We start from the raw sequence: 16,562 nt of genomic DNA on the forward strand, positions 1-16,562 counted from the left end.
TTTTCCAGTTAGGTCTTGTTTTCGGGAAACAGGGTAACAATCCTAGCCTTCAGTGTGCCTTGTGGTTCAAGACTTCCATATCCATTTCTATGAGCAGGCAGTTGGAAAAAGTGCTGCCACAGCCATGAAATTTCTATTGGCCGTATCACAGCCTACGCCATTCACTCAAATGCCTGCCCACTTGAGCAAAGGGCAGTTCTGCAAACTTCTCAAAGGTCAGGCCTGCTCTTATGAATAAGAACGAGCCATTACTGTGTGAGATTTATCTCTGAAGCAGCTAACAGAAGACATGGGAAGCATCATACATTGTCCTCTAGTCATACATTTGACCAACCATTCAGGAAGCTGCTCATTGCATTTAATGTGTAAAATGCAATCATTCGTTAGACACTCATAGAACACAAGCATCATTTTCTTGCCAACTTCTCTTAAGCAGACAGATCTCGTTCCCTGAAACTAACAGCTGTAGAAAGGACATTACTCTAACGGGAATCGAATTCACTCAAACTTCTTTACAACTGTCAGTAAGCCATTCCCTCAACCCTTTAGCATGGCTCCAACTGATTTTGTTTCATTTCAGTCTGCAAATGAAGAATTCTGAAAGTCTTGGCTTTTGCTGGAGTTTTCCAATCACTGCTAAGACTAAATACACTCCTGGGATCCGCTCTGAATACATACTAGCAATGCTTTCAGACACACTCCCTTGCTATGCAGATGAAGCTTCAAACCACTTGCCTGAGCTACCCCTAACCCTACTTGAAACTGTTTCTCTAGTAGCAGAGCCATTAAAGAATTTACCATCTAGAGAAACAGGAAGAAAAGTTAAACTTGAGCTGTGTGACTTCAATTGTGGCCGACAACTTGAAATAATCTTTTTTTCCTACTAGGATTACTGGTAACAGACCCAGATTGTTCTGAATTGATTTCCCATTCAAAGCATTAACACTACCAAATAACGCTGAAATGCCTTCTCTCTACAACAGCAGATGACTTTGTTCTCGGCTTTCAAATAAAGGATGAAATCCTTTAATAAATATGCTTGACAGGACAGGGTGAACCCCAGACTTATTAAATTCAGAATTTTCTGCATGTGTAATTCAAGCCTAGATGGAACAGCGCAAGGATTCATGCATGTACCTCAATTGCGTTCCCTCCGAACAGGAGGCGATGACTTCATTTTTTGTGCATGTCTGTTTACATTCCCAGGAGTCATAATCTGTGTGCAAATGGCCTCAAAATTCTCCACCCGAGCTGTGGCACAGAAATTGAGTCGAACAATTTCACTGAATTTCTTCAGGGCAGGAGGAATTACCCAACAGTTTCTCACAGACAGGGCCCACAACACTTCTTTCTTTTCCTAAGGATTTTAGGTTTTTCACACTGCTAGCACAATTGACAACAGCATCAACTGTGTTGCCCAGTCCCTATTTTATATCCTCCCCGGTGCAGGTTGAGGGGTGCAGCGTTGTATCTAGCTCAGGACTACACAGGAAAAGTAGTGCTGAGCCTGTATCTGTTCTCCAATTTCATGAAAAATTTCTTCTTTTTCTGCCTCAATCTCTTTATGACCTTTATGCTTTAGACTGAAGATGTTTTCAAACATGCTAATCACTGCAAGGTGACCAGAGTTGTGGGTGTGGGTGTATTTAATCTTTCTACTATACATCTTTCCGTTGCTCTGCAGCCTCTGAGACTGCTTAGACTTGCGGGAATGAAATAACCATGTGAGAGCAATCCCCTATGGATTACTTTCCCTCGACTTTAACTGAACTGTGGCCATCCAAGGGGACCAGATACAGCCAGAGTAATGATTGTACAGTGGAAACGGGACACTCGCACACTCCTTGACCACCTCATAACTAAACTCAAGAATGCTGAATCCAGCCCATGACAATCTGTCAGAAATTTTCTTCACTTTTGAATTGGCAAATTGGTGGTAAAAGAAATTAAAAAGTACTATCACCAGTAAATCTCCATTGCAATCACAGGCTTAAAATGAGAGTGGTGAAGGCTTCTTTATTAATATATTACTTTGTATCTTACCTTCCTACCTCTAAGAAATACAAGCCAATAGACACTAACCACTTGGTGAGGTGTTGTGTTGTGTTGTTTTGTTTTAGGGAGTGGGGTGCCATAAAAATAACAGAGCAGACAGAGTTAGTGAGCAGCCTAAATTCCAGAGAAGCCAGATTTCATAATCCAAATATCTGCTCCAGGACTTGACTGGCAGGTGCCTATAACTGGAGGACAAGGACAAGATGTGTCCACAGCAGATGCAATTGTGGTGAGATGCAGGAGGACTAGAGGCAAAGTCTGGTAAAAGCAAGGCTCAGATATCAGGAAGGCCTTGCAAGTCCAAAAGCTAAGATGAAATAAGAAATCGGCAAGGGTCAGATACCCAGCAAGAGGTGAAGGAGGAATCAATTGACTGGTTTATGGCCCCTGTTGTATTCTAATTTGTTCAACGGTTATTTTAACTGACTTTATCAATGTGTTTATCTGCCCTGGTTTTTAATGTTGATTTGAAGTTGGTGTTGTTGTTGTATTCTACTGCTGTTAGAGGTCTTAAGCAACATTTGATGAAAAGGCAGGATACAAATTAGAGAAAGAATGGCACAATTATTTCAATATGTTAGCCCCTTTGAAGATCATTTGCTTGAAAGCTGGAGGATAAATATTTAACACAAACAGTGCATTACCAGCATTGCTAAAGCAGCATGCCAAAGGAGGGTTGGGAGCTGACACCACAGAAATAAAGAGACGTTTAAATGTGGCTTCAGAATACCAGGGAACAAGTACTGCGATAAATCAGTTTATAAGCAGCCTTCAAATGGAGAACCCCAAGTAATACAACAACCTTTTTTTCTGCATGCTCAAAACTGAAATATTAAAATAACTAACAATTTTTCTCCTTATTTTATAAAACATATCCCTTCATTTCTTGGGAATTCTAGAATAAATATACAAAGTTGCAGTGTTTAGTCTAGAAATACTGTATTCTTTTGGCAGCACTGAATGCTTTTTAACGATCAGAAAACAGTATGAGCTAAGACAATATGAACTTGTCCAAACTTTTATTTTCAGGCACTAACACACTGAAAGTGTAGGGTAAATTTACTACTTATTCTTTGCTCACCCCATACACAGGGAGGAGCTCTAGTTGAACTCATTAGAGAACACGTTTGGTAGAACACAATGGTAGAACACATTTTGCATGCAGAAGTTCATTCTCTGGTCTTTCCAGGTAGGAAAGACGCCCGACTCAAATAATGGAGACAATGTATGTCCATGTTGACAGTACTGGGCCATGCAGAAGAACAGTCCTGGTATGTGTGTCTGTATGTGCATACCTTTGTGTTACTCTGAGAGAGCTGCATGTTAAAAAGTACATCAGACCTTGATCACCAGGGTAACAAAATCAGAAAATGTTTTCTATCACGTGTGTTAGCTTTAGCTGTGAGGCAAGGGTATTTTAGGTAGTCTGTGACTTGCTGGTAGCCTGACTGGGCCCATTTGGCCATTTTATAGGTGGATCCTGTTGAGGAAGACAATCATTCCACACAGGCCACTTCCACATCTGCATTTGGAAGTGACATAAAATCATTGTACAGGGATGTGTCATGAGCTAGGAGTCCCTTCCCGAATAAGGCAAGTACTTCAATAGTTATTAAAAGAGTCTTATTTCCTTACAGCTACAAGGTATACACAAACTCCAAAACATGCACTCCAGGTAGAAAGTTGACTTCTCTCTCTGACCCTATTCACCCAACGCTCTGCTTATGAACCCTTCAGGGCCGGTCTCTGGAGGGGGGCCCGCTATGAAAGCAGGCATGCTGGCACTCTTCCCATCAAGTTTCCAATTGGTCAAGCCAGCAAATGCGTTGATGGGCCCGTGCGTCCATGTTTCTTAGCGTGTCAAGTTTTCCTCCCGAGAATCCGTCCCCAGTCTGTTCTCGGTCGGCTTCTTTCCTACAATCAGGAGTGGGAGGGAGCTCAGTGGTTGTCCTTGAAGTGCTTTGATCCAGTGCTGTCTCGGGCTGGCTCAACGGGAGAGTTTGGACAGCCGGGGCCTCACTAGTCTCAACAACTCCAATATCAGCGTGAGAACTGTGAGTCACTGCTGGGTCAGCTATCCACTCCCCCTCCTCCGAGACTAAGCCACCATTCCCATCAGAGCCCTCCATCTCTCGTGTGCACCTGAAATCTCACCCAAGCGTGCACACATGACAGGATGAACCTGTGAGAGCTCATGTGCTCCTCCCTCCTGCTCAGACACAGCTACATAGGAAGCTCTCTTTCTATTTTCACATAACCACAGTTACTCCTTATGCTATACTTGTTAAAGTACGGTTTTAACTATGGTTTAAATCAAGGATGGGAGACTTTTGAAAGTCTGGGGGCCATTTTCACCTCCTCAACATTTCTCTCAAGAAGAGTTTTAGGGGAAAAAATACAAAAAGTGGTGCCTGGCACGCTGTGCAGTGCAAAGTGGTCAAACCTCATTGCTTGCAAGCCGAACTTAATGCTTTTAGGACTTAGCATTTGCTATGGTATCTTGCCTGCTCCTAGTTCGGAAACAAACCAACTTCATAACATGGTTTATTTGAGATGAGTAGCTGATTACATGAAAATGTAAATGAAAGTTTCAGAACAAAGATGAATAAAGAAAGAGGAGCATGTAATCCCAAGGATAACCCAAACTCAGCCCCCCAGTGACAAACTAGTTTAGCATTACATCTGAATGTAATTCGTGTACCATTACTGGATATTGCCATTGTCATCTTCATTATTAATATTTAAATGAAGTAATATGGTAAATCCCACAATCTTGCGCTCATTTGCTGTATGCCATGACTACTACCTTTTCTCTTGCTTGCCATGGGTGGAAAGGAAAAACGCACTTGGGACCAAGTAAAACTTTCTTCTGTGGAACTCGTCAGAAGAGGAATACATGTCTAAAGTGATACAATACAGCATCTGTGTGGATTTTCTAAGCAAAAGTAGAGGTACAAGAAAAGCAAGAAATCAGAAGAAATCATCTTTACCCCTTTAATCAACCAGGATCTGTGCTAGATCAAAGCACAACTCTGGGCTTGTGTTGACTAGAGTTACATATGAAAGCCTGAACCCAATTTACAAAGCATAAGCCACATAGTCTGTCCCATATCTTCAGGGTCACCTGCTTTCCTATAATGGAAGGGATGTGATCCACTTTAGGGCCTTCTTCACTGTGATGCCTTGACTTTGGAATGCTGTCTTCACAGCAACACACTGCCACTTAGACCAATTATCTTTTTAAGGACCTCGTTATCTGTGTTGGGGGGGGGGTCTTTTAGCCACTGCTTTACATGGCTTCTGCCACGCCTAGAATTACTGATTCCAAAGTTATTAAGAACCAATACAATACGGTGAAATGAATAAAAGAGACAGACAAAAGAAAGAAAATCATGGATGTGATTTTTATAAGCACTAATGAATGTATCTGCTCTCCAGAAATAACGGCTAGATCATTTTAACCAAAGAGTTGAACACTTCCTTTCTAGAGGAGAAACACAAAAGAGCAAAGAGCTGATTTTGCTGATGTGGTATTAACTGTGTGCCAGTCTGAATTTTCAAACTCCTCTGGCAGTGATTCACTGAGGGCTTGGTTCTGTTGTCCCAGCAAGGTTGGTACTCTTTGTGGGACTGCTGCTACTGCTACACGGGAATAACTAATGGTGTTCAAGTGGCTCTGAAGCAATACATAAATAAGTATTACAATTTCCACATTGCCCCACTGTAACAAAAACAAAGGCTGGCTGCAAACATGATGATGGCATAATGTTTATATTTATTGTAATTTATATTATAATTACTTTTATTTATTGTTGTAAGCCGCCCCGAGGCTTCGGCGAATGGGGCGGCATAAAAATGTTTTAATAAATAAAATAAATAAAATAAAATGAGCTAGGTGTCCCCTCCCAAGAAAGACAGTCACTCCAGCACTTCTTGTAAGAGTATTTATTCTACCCATAAGCATTCACAAGCCTCTGAGCATAGACAAGGAGATGTGTTGACCACTCTCTGGCCCCCTTTACCCAACGCTTTGCTTGTGAACCCTTCAGAGCCTGTCTCTGGAAGGAGGGGCACTGGGAAAACAGGTGTGCCTTCATTCTGCACTCTGAGCCCCTGAGTGGTCCAGCCTGCGGCTGTGCTGGTGGGCCCTCAGGTCCACATCTTCAGGAGGCCAGTGCTCTCCATCCAAGAAATCACTCCCCTCCCATCCATCATCTGCTTCATTTCCACAGGCAGAAGGGAAACTGGGCCCCATGGCCATCCTCGAGCTACTTTCATCCAGGGCAGGCTCGGACTGGCACTGCGAAGGAGCGTGTGCAGGGGCTGGCCTGTCTGCTACAACAACAATTCCATTATCAGACGGTGAGCTCTGAGCCTGGTCTGGTTCAGCCAGCCCCACATCACCCTCAGAGTCCACGCTATCAGTCCCACCAAAACAGGCCACTTCTTGTGCATGCCTGAGAATCTCATTAGAGCACGTGCGCATGACAACTGCCACTGTTACTAAAATCACAAACCTGCTGCCATTTGACTTTTATTTAGAGATATATCGGTCTTAAATCCAAATACTGCCATTCAAAAAAGCAATGTGTACAGGACATTGTCAAATAAAAATAATTTGATCATGTGGTACCCAATAAATGTTCACAAAATATTATTAGGAATGGCCCCTTAAAAAAAAAAAAAACAGGTCTTAAACTATCTGTAAACACTTCAAGGGAAAAGCTGACTAACTGGTGCAACTACAGCAACAAATGCAGTTGCCAGAACTGGAACCGCAGCCAGGTTTATGCTCTGCCTGGGCATCCAAGTATGCAGCACCCCCCAGGCTGCTCTAGGGTGGCCAGCATCAAGGCAGCTATAACCACAGGGCTTATGGGCAGTGGCAGTGGCAATGGGGACAGCCTATAACAGATACAGAAACTACAACAGGGACTACAATTGAGAGTGGCAGAACTACTACCAAGACACAGAAGGTCAACTGTCTTGTGACCCTTGCCCAAGCAATGACAGAAGGGTGCAGACATAATGCATACATTTGCATGTAACAATCAAACACCCTGGCTTAATCAATGCATGACCAACAGGCATGTACAAACAGCCCTTTCATTCCCTTTCATCACTCCTTACTTTTATGAGTGTCAAACCAAGCCACAACTCACCATTAAAGCACAGCTACCCATTATGTGTAAGCTGGGGATAAAAGTTAAGTGTTCCCAAAGAAGTCAAGATGCAGCTTCTTAAACACAGCTTCTCACCATATGCAAACTAGGAACAATGCTTAAGTACTTCCAAACAAGCCAGGATTGGAAGTCAGCTCTGAACTAGGGTTTCAAGTTGGATTACAAATCCTGGCTTGTTTGGAAGCACTAATCCATACTTCCCAGTTTATACATTACAGAAAGCAGTGACCAACTGCTGAATACACATTTGTATTCCTGCTTGTACAAGCAAGGTATGAAATAGCAATTAATGGGCAGTGTGAAGGTGTCCATTGCATATTAATGTTGCTGTTCTAATATAGTTCATTGAAACAGGAACAAGCTACCAGCATAAACATCCTTGCATTCACTTACACTCCTAGCTTGAGAGACTTCCTTGTAGGGTAAAACACAGTTTTCCTCATGTTTAGCTGCAAGTCTATTTATTTTATTTATATATTTTTCGATTTATATCCTGCCTTTTTCCTACAAAGGGCTCAAGGCAGCTTACATCATTCTCCTCCATCTTATCCCCACAACAACAACCCTGTGAGGTAGGTTGGGCTGAGAGTCTGTGACTGGACCAAAGTCACTCAGTTGGCTCCATGGCTGAGCGGGGACTAGAACCCAGATCTTCTGAGTCCCAGTCCTACCTCTTAACCACTATACCGCACTGGTTCTCTACACTGACTCTAAATACCACACTCTTGTTTAAATAAATCCTACAAACTACAGTTTGCAGTTTCATTTTAAAATCTCTGGTGTTTTCCTCATTTGCTATCCTGATTTTCAGGCAGTGCTTGAACCACATTTTGAAAACCAAACCAAACAGAACCAGACCAGTACAGTTATATATATATACAATAAATCTACAAAAGAGAGTTCCATTAGGTTCACAAGGATCTGTTTCTAAGAACTGTACAATTGCAGCTGGAGGAATTTTTTTCCTTCTCTATAAAATAATAGGAAAAAAGTCTTCCATCACATATTAGCATGCATATTCTACAAATTAAAAACTTATGCCAGTAGATCAATATTCACGTAAGAGTCCAGTTAACTGTTATGTTTAAGAATTGTTCTTTTAAATGTGAATTGGACAGATAAGGACTTCAGCATTCCTCTCTTGGTGCTTAGTGCTCGATTGGTGCATTTCATGTCAAGCATTGTGACGTTAAGTTTCTAAAAATAGGCCAACTTTCAACAAAATAAGGACTCTAATATTCTTTAAGATGCTTTTGTCTCTAATAAAATTATTTTCTGAGGTGATTGGAAAAGCCTCCTATAAATTGTGTCTGTCTAAAAATAGTGTCCATAGGAAGTGAGAACGTGGATCAGTTAGATTCAGGATATCCTGCACACTGCTGCAGAAATGCTAACAGTTCCATAAAGAGACCATGGCCACGCCATAGTATTATTTTATTTTTTCTTCAGAAAATTGTCTAAACAGAAGTTCAGATCTATGGTGTTAAAACAGCAAGGTGTTTTTTTCCATAAGGCCTACTGGACAGACCATGAAAATCAGAATATATATTCCATTCCCCAAACTAAGTTCTCTGTTCCCGTTTATGACCCTTGAGCATCAGCAGTCAAACTTCCCAAGAAGTCCTTGGAAAAGAAATCTGATATTGTGGGCTTGGATGCTGTGTGTGATCATGAAAGCTAAGGAGTTACCAACAATAATACACATTTGGGGTCATTACAGACTGAGGTGGCATGAAAAGGAAGTAACATTTCCATCAGGAACTGAGGAAGTGCAAACATTGTCTTTATCCAGAGAATGGGGTATATATAAGTTTGTGCCCAAGAGGACTGTGACCTTGGGACTGACCCTTCAAACACCCATGCTCAATTCTGGGTGTTTGATGGGGCAGAAAAGCCACACATCAAGGGTAGGGCCACATCATCTCCATTACCCTTCCCCATAGCGTACTGGGATCTCTGGGTGGGTTGCAGTGACCTCAATTGCACACGACCTCAGTTACATGGAGCCGCCTCTATATAATGAGGACAAGGTGGGGCTACAGAGGGTCTGTCACTCAAAGGGAAATTGGGAAGCTGAACTGAGCATACCGAAGCTCTTGGACATGCCTCAGCGGCTCTTTGGAGCCTGGCTTAAAAGAGTCAGGGCTGTTGCCAGCGCCAGCGGCAATGGCAGGTGTGGTCAGAGGACCACAGCAGAGGAGGAGCCCACGGAAAAGAGCTGCTGGGAGCTGCTCCTTCTCTTGCCTTGCTTCTTGCTAACCACAGTGTGGTAAGATGGAATGGCAGCAGAGGCTGCTCCGACTTGCTCACTGGCTCTCCGCCACCGAGCAAGGAAGGGGTAACCATGCTGAGAAGAAGGAGCTATAGCGGCTGGTGACCATGTTGGTGGGAAGGCTGACTCCTGGAGGGAGGGGCTTGTTATTGTGAGGATAAAAAAGGAGTGCAGAACTGTATAATCCACCCTGGGCTCCTAGCAAGAAGGAAAAGGCAGGTAGAATGCAATGCAATATTAGCATCAGCAGTAATCACAAAACAGCAGCAGCAGCAGCAGCAGCACTTTGCTGTTATGTTCTAGCACACACACCTCAAGGAAAGAGCAAAAGCAAAGGAAAACACTTTTTACCTTCAGTTTGAAATAACTTAGTTTTGCGTTTCAATCCTTTCCCTCTTCAATCTTGCCTTTTTAGTCCCCACCAGCAGCACACCTTGACAGGTCAGACAGTATGCCTTCTGGTCCCTATCACCTTCACAGTTAGACCTCTCATGGTTCTGGTGAAACCCATGTGTTCATTTATCTCCGTACTGGAGCCTCACCTCCTGATTTACTTCTCTTGTCCCTTTCCTCCACACTCAAGACTCTTCCATAGAATTAACTAAATTCTAAGAGAAAGTTTCCTTCCAGATGAGCCTGCATGGACCCCAAGATCTGCCATGGAGGTCCTCCTCCAAAAGCCTTCCTTGAGAGGGATGAGGAGGACGGTTACGAGGAGGGCCTTCTCTGTGATAGCGCTCTGGTTATGGAACTTGCTGCCCAGAGAGGTATGCCTGGTGCCAACATGTCATTCGTTTCAGCACCAGGCCAAAACCCTTTTATTCTCCCAGTTTTTTTTTTTAATCAATTACGTTTTGTAATTAGCTGTAGCAAGTGTGGGCACTAATAGTTTTTAACTATTTTATGACTGCAATATGGCACATATTGCCATATATATGTGGCTTTTTATGTAAACTATCTTGAGATATTATAATAATCAGACAGTATATAAGAAATTTAAAATGAAGGAAGGAAGGAAGGAAGGAAGGAAGGAAGGAAGGAAGGAAGGAAGGCATACTTGCTAGTTCTTGTAATGCTGGCTATATGTACTCTCTGCTTTTGTCATAAACAGTTTTTTTCCCCCAGTCACTGCTTTGCTTTAATGAGAAACTCTCCTCTTTAAAGAGCCCAGTTTTGGGTCTGTTTTATCTCATTTGATTTCACCCTGCTAGTGTATACTATTACTCTAAGCTAAAGACCTTACTGATACATATTCCCCCATGTAGACAGGAAAACTGTAACACGGAAGGCTAGAACATTTTTTAGTCACTAGTATAGGTTCCTGGGCCAAGTGCTGCACCTGGACTGGGTAGGTTTGGATTCACATTCCACCTGGGGGTCCCCACATCCAAGCCACACTGACTTTAGATTCAGATTCCTCCAACTGAAATTCCTGGGCAGACAGGAGCTTAACCGCCCAACATAGCCTACAGCACTATGATTATTCCACACCTTTCCTCTCCATGCTGAGAAATTCTCTCACACTGTTTGAAATCGCGCTTCTATGCCTCAACTACCCATTAGGGGGCAAAAAAGAGCTTTGCAATTCTGTTCTTAATCCCCAGTGTTTATGTCGCCCTCACAAGACCTTTGCCTTGATAACCAACATCATGCCCTGGTCAAACCCAAGCCCCACAGGGATGTACTGCTATGACTCCTGAACCCATGGATGTCTAGCCTGGGCCGTATCATGGTCTTATCTAATTCAAGCTTCCTTTCATCAGTGAGGTCAGTAATATATTATCAAGAATGGACCACGTTTCTTTTAACGGTCCCTCTCCCTACATACCTCAGGTGTTATTCAGATATATAATCTGACCCTGAGCCATTCCACCAAATGCATTCCTAACATTCCAAACCACAGGTCCAATTTTCTCTGAGATAATTTCAAGATCTATCTTAAACACACACATACCTATCACATTTGCTGTGACAACAATAAGGAAATCCTACTCTATCCAGGATGCATGGGCAAAGCATCTAAAATATGCAGACACCTGCTTTGATCTTAGTCTAAGTACTTTTTAGATACACAAACAGGGGTGAGTGACTAAATTTCATCAAGCAGTTCCAATACCATCAAAACTATCAGACTTTACAAAATAAAACTCAGTGGATAATTCTATTTGCTTTGGGGTAATGAGGCCCTGGTCTTGCAATGAGGCCAAAAATGTTCTCTTTCCACCTACCTGATAAATGAAAATTAGGATTCCTGTGGTCATTTTTTAAAATGATCACAGTGGATCTATAACAGAACAATCAGAATTCTTTATGCACAGTGGGGTATTCTAGGTTCCTCATACCCACTACACCCTGTCAGAAGTATGTTTCTGCCTCACCACCCTTTTCCCTCTCCAGCAAACTTAGATGATACCCAAGAAGCACAGTCTTTTATTGATCTCTAAAGCATTACAAACAGCCTATATCAAAGTCACAGTCCCATTGATATAAGGAAGTAGTAGCATCTGCCCAAGTAAAGAGCTGGAACATTCACCTGCGTTTTGGAAAGGATTTGACCCCAGCCCCAGGATGACCCATGCTGCTTGAGGGAAAGACAACAGCTGAAAGGCTTAACTGGGCTGAGCTCTTGGCCTGATGTCTCTTGATAGGCTCTGAGAACTCCCCAGTGATCTCTACCCCTTCTGGTTCAATAGTTTCCCTCTTGCTCCAAGGTAGTTCAGAGGCCTTGGCTAATTCTTGCTAACCCCCCTCCAACTCTGACCTAGCTGGGGGGGGGGGGGGGGCTATTACCAGGCAGAAATGGGCCTCCTCTCTACCCTACCCTACCCTACCCTACCCTACCCTACCCTACCCCAGTGCCTCCCAAAAGTAGCAAGAGCTGAGAGACTGACAGGTGTGAAAGGATGATTTGAAACAAGGAAGCAGGAAGGGTTAAAAAAAAGGTAACAAAGAAAATTCCTTAGCCTAATGGGGAGGGGGGAGGGCTAAGATCAGATAGCACAGTGTGAGGAAACTGGAATGTAGACAAGACAGCAGGACCTCATGACTATTAACAAACACACCCTGCACAGGAAATAAGCTCATTATAATTCACCTGGGAGGGACGAAGTGGGAGGGAAGAACAGGTATCAGTGGCACAGGATAGGTGGACAGAAAAGATCTGTAACCTCCCAGTACCCTAGCCAATGAGGGGAAAAGAGGAGGGAGAAGTGGCCGGGGACAGGGCATAAAATGGGATGTGCACATGCGCTGCGTTGTGTTGGAAGATGGGAAGGAAACCATTCCAATTCCCTTTGTTGCAATAAAGTTTCAAATAGAACTCTCTGCATGCTTGGAATATTTTTCTCTTCGGAAGGGGAAGGGGAAGAGTGTTTCTAACAGGAAACCATCAGAAAAGGTATGGGATATGAAAAACAGGAGTCTGCAGCAGGATGGGGAAATCTGAACAATTCAGCACAAGTGCAAGGCATCCATGAATCTAAGCCATTATATTTTGCTACTCTTAAAAACACATTTAAGGTTTAAATTGGGGAGCCAATTGCTTCTAACTCCCAAAGTCATCCAGCTCTTTAGACCAGCAACTCAAACCTATATAGGTTTGAAATTAAGGAAGTTTACCCACAGACACACACCTTTATCTTAAAAGACTTCACACACTGGAGTGGCCACAACTTTGTATTTATTTACTCAAACTGTTTTTATAGTGCTTGCTATCTCAAGATCCCTAAACAGTTTGATGGAATCTATATTTTTTGAGTGTATTCATTAATTTAATTTCATTTATGTTTTCTTATTAACTGCTTAGGGATCTTGTCAAACAGGATCTTGTCAGAATTATTCCTGAGATGTTCGATACGCAGAATCCATTCATAGGAAGGCTGCTTTAACTATGTGCCGTAATTGCCTGGTTAGTGCTATAAAAATTTTATGCACCATATGCTTCATGGGACTCTCATTAGGAAATGTTTGCCTCACGGCTGCTCTAATTTACACCCTGTGATAATGACCTTCAAGGAGTTGAGGGGTCAGCTGCAGATAAGCTCCAGGAGCACAGAAGCCACTCTGAGGCTTACAGGGGCTGAGGAGGAGGAGGAGGAGGAGGAGAGGCACCTACTCTTGAATTTGCTTTTTATTTAATAGCAGAAATGCAGATACCCAAGGTTGAGTGTAGGTGACCGCTGAACTGTGGCTTGCTAATGTTGTGCAAACGACAAACAACCCATGCAGAGAACTCAAGAACTGTTGCTGGGTCATGAGCTTGCAGGGAATGGGTCAACAGATGATGGTTTATTAGGCAGTTGGGTTCACACAATACAATAGCTCATGTCATAGTCTCTCTCTGAATCAGAGCATTTCAACGCTGGACAATGAAAATTCGCCAGTATTTCTCGGATTTTTCCATCACTTTCCCCAGAATACAGTTCTCACCTGTCCTCTTCAACCCAGCTGTCAGTGCATCTGCAGCGCCAAGCCGACTGATCTTTATCTAAAATAGCAGGGCTGTGAGCTATAAATGGGTACAATTGATTCTTGAGGTGTGAATGACAGAGCCTGGGCCCCAACCACATAGCTTTTGCATTCCTGCTGGATCCTGCTGCTAACAGTACATAAAAGCAAGGACAAAGCTCACAATTCTCTTCCCTCCATCCCCCTTCTAACTGTGCAAGCTGTAAGCAAACAGCCTGAAGGAAATGTGTTAGTTAGAACAGATTAAGCAATTGGCTACAGTGTCTCAGTAAATTGTAATTGTGAGCTGCACAATGCTTTTAAATGTTCTGCTCAGAATATTCAACAAGGGCAAACTGCCAGTTCTGAGCAGGGTGGGGTGGGGGGAGGATTCAGTAAATAAATTTGGGTTGCCTTGAACTAACTAAGAGCTAAACTATTGGTCCAAACAAACTTTGTTCAGTCAGCTATTCTGTTAAATTTAAGAAAGCTATTCTAAGATTGTCAGGCAGTGCTTATTTTGGTCTTCTCCATCACGGTGCCCTCCAGATGCATTTGACAACAACTCCCATAAATTCCCAGCCTGTGAGGACTGCCTTATTTTAGCAGTCCTTCTCCTTCTTTCAAGCGAACGCTTTTGTCCACAGCATGACGTAAACAAACACAGGTGAAAATTGTTTTTGGTCCAGTGCAGAAGTAACAACCACACAGTGACAAGAAACCCTGCATCTTTTCTATATTCACAAATTGGTTGGTTTTCATCCAAATTTAATTTTCAGTAAATTAAATAGTAAAAAGAGTAACACAAGCAACTCTCTTCTTTATACTGCAGGAGTTGGATCAAATTATCCAAACAGTGGCTACATGATAATCATACTCAAGGGCTGCATATGGGTATTACTGAACCATGAGTTTTCATTGAAATGTGGTTTGTTGTAACATACCAAGGTGAACAACCAAAGCTCAAATCATTGATTATTTCCACAGGTTCTTTGTGGTTAACAAGCCATGATTTTTGACTACAGCTCAGGGGAGACAAGAGAATAACCTATGTTTCAGCAACAACTTACAGTCAGCTGTTAAGAATGGGTTATCATGTTGTCTTGTGACAGCCTGCATGGCACAGATATTGTGACTGTGGAGGACAAGCTCCAGCCGGAGATGGTAGTACTGAGTTAGTTCAGAGATGTGGCAAAGACAGACCAAGATCTACTGACAGATCTCTGAATGATCTGCGTACATCTGCAACGATTTTTCACTCCTAGTAGTTTAACAACGGCAACAAATGACCTTTTTGGCACACAATGTAGCTTTTGAACTGAGAAAAAATGAAATAGACTTCTGTATGAAAAGCCATTGACATCACTTCAGTTTTGGTTCTGAAAATATATTCCTAAGCTCAGAATGTTACCAGGAGCACACGATCATTAATTCTATGTACGTGTCTTTTGCATATGACTCTGCTTTGTAGATCTTACAGCTGGACCGTGTACTGGTTATACTTAGAGTAGACACATTGAAATGAATGGGACAAGTTAGAGTAATATTGGATGCAACTCCTCAGATTCTAGTAGAGAACACAGCAGATCCCCCAAGCTGGACTAGATGGATCTCAGATAAGGCATTTCCCTATGACAACTCAGGAAATTAAGTTATATGTATCTGTGCCTTTAAAAAAAGTGTTTGCCACACTGCCTCACTTACCTGATCACAGATCAGCTCCCATTTCTTCTCGTTGTCATACTGCCGGAGTAGCCTTGCTTTGTCAGGAGGCAAGTTCATTGCATTCTGTGAAGAAAGAGAAAGCAAATTATGGGTAACCACAGCAGGCTTGGGTTGAGAGAGGTTGGATGTGAATAAACTGTAACAATATGGTTACAATTATGTTAATTGCTTTCTGTTGGATTCTTGGTTAACAAAGTTAATCCAAACCATTTCAGAAAAAGGATGTTAAACAAGAATTCCCATGGAAGTGAAAGGGGAGGAAAGAAGCACTTCTCCTTTCCATGGGATCTGATTCAAATTTTGAAAGGATTCAGCAGTTTTTCACGTGCGATGAAATGCGACGGGGGAGTCAAGGGTGATGCAGGAATATTCTCTCCCTCTTCTCACATGTAATATGCCATCATCACACATAGACACAGATAGAAAACTACATACAGCTCATGGTCCAAACAACACCAGAATGACAATATTTCAGACTTGCTACTTATGAACAATATTGGCTAGAAAATGGCAGCTACCTCCCAACCAAAATTATACAGCTGAAATGAAGGAAGTCTGGAGTAACCTCGAATGAGTCTTTGCACAGAACAACTGTTCATCAGTTCATCTGTTTCACTCAAAACAAATTCTGAGCTCAGGTCTTGTATTTATTTGGTCTGTCTTTTGTACCGGTATAAGTAGATTGGTCGGTTGATCTCTATGTTCTAGTAAAAGAAAACGTTGCTCCTGTGACACTGAACCCTCCTTGCCCCTGACAGGTGGGACAAGATGAAGAATGTTATAGTTGACCCTTACATTACAAAGCCTCATTGGGAGAACATGGCTTTTCTTCTGGTGGCCTTCCAGCCACATCACAGGCAGGTTTAAAATAAGCAGGTGAA

General features: G+C 42.5%; 1 protein-coding gene across 14 annotated transcripts in view; it reads right to left on the reverse strand.

Annotated features, from left to right (window-relative positions):
- The window catches only part of FMNL2 (formin like 2), a 279,853-nt gene that overhangs the window by 102,153 nt on the left and 161,138 nt on the right, over positions 1-16,562 (reverse strand). For all 14 annotated transcript variants that reach the window (XR_006413533.1, XM_044418182.1, XM_044418181.1 and 11 more), the window contains exon 2: positions 15,661-15,744. Coding sequence is in view for 13 of the 14 variants with exons in the window: in XM_044418182.1 (XP_044274117.1) it covers positions 15,661-15,744 (84 nt within the window). In the remaining variant the exon portion in view is untranslated. The remainder of the gene's footprint in view (positions 1-15,660; positions 15,745-16,562) is intronic.

Source organism: Varanus komodoensis, unplaced genomic scaffold, assembly GCF_004798865.1.
Source record: "Varanus komodoensis strain SLA01 unplaced genomic scaffold, ASM479886v1 scaffold9, whole genome shotgun sequence".
Lineage (NCBI taxonomy): Eukaryota > Metazoa > Chordata > Lepidosauria > Squamata > Varanidae > Varanus > Varanus komodoensis.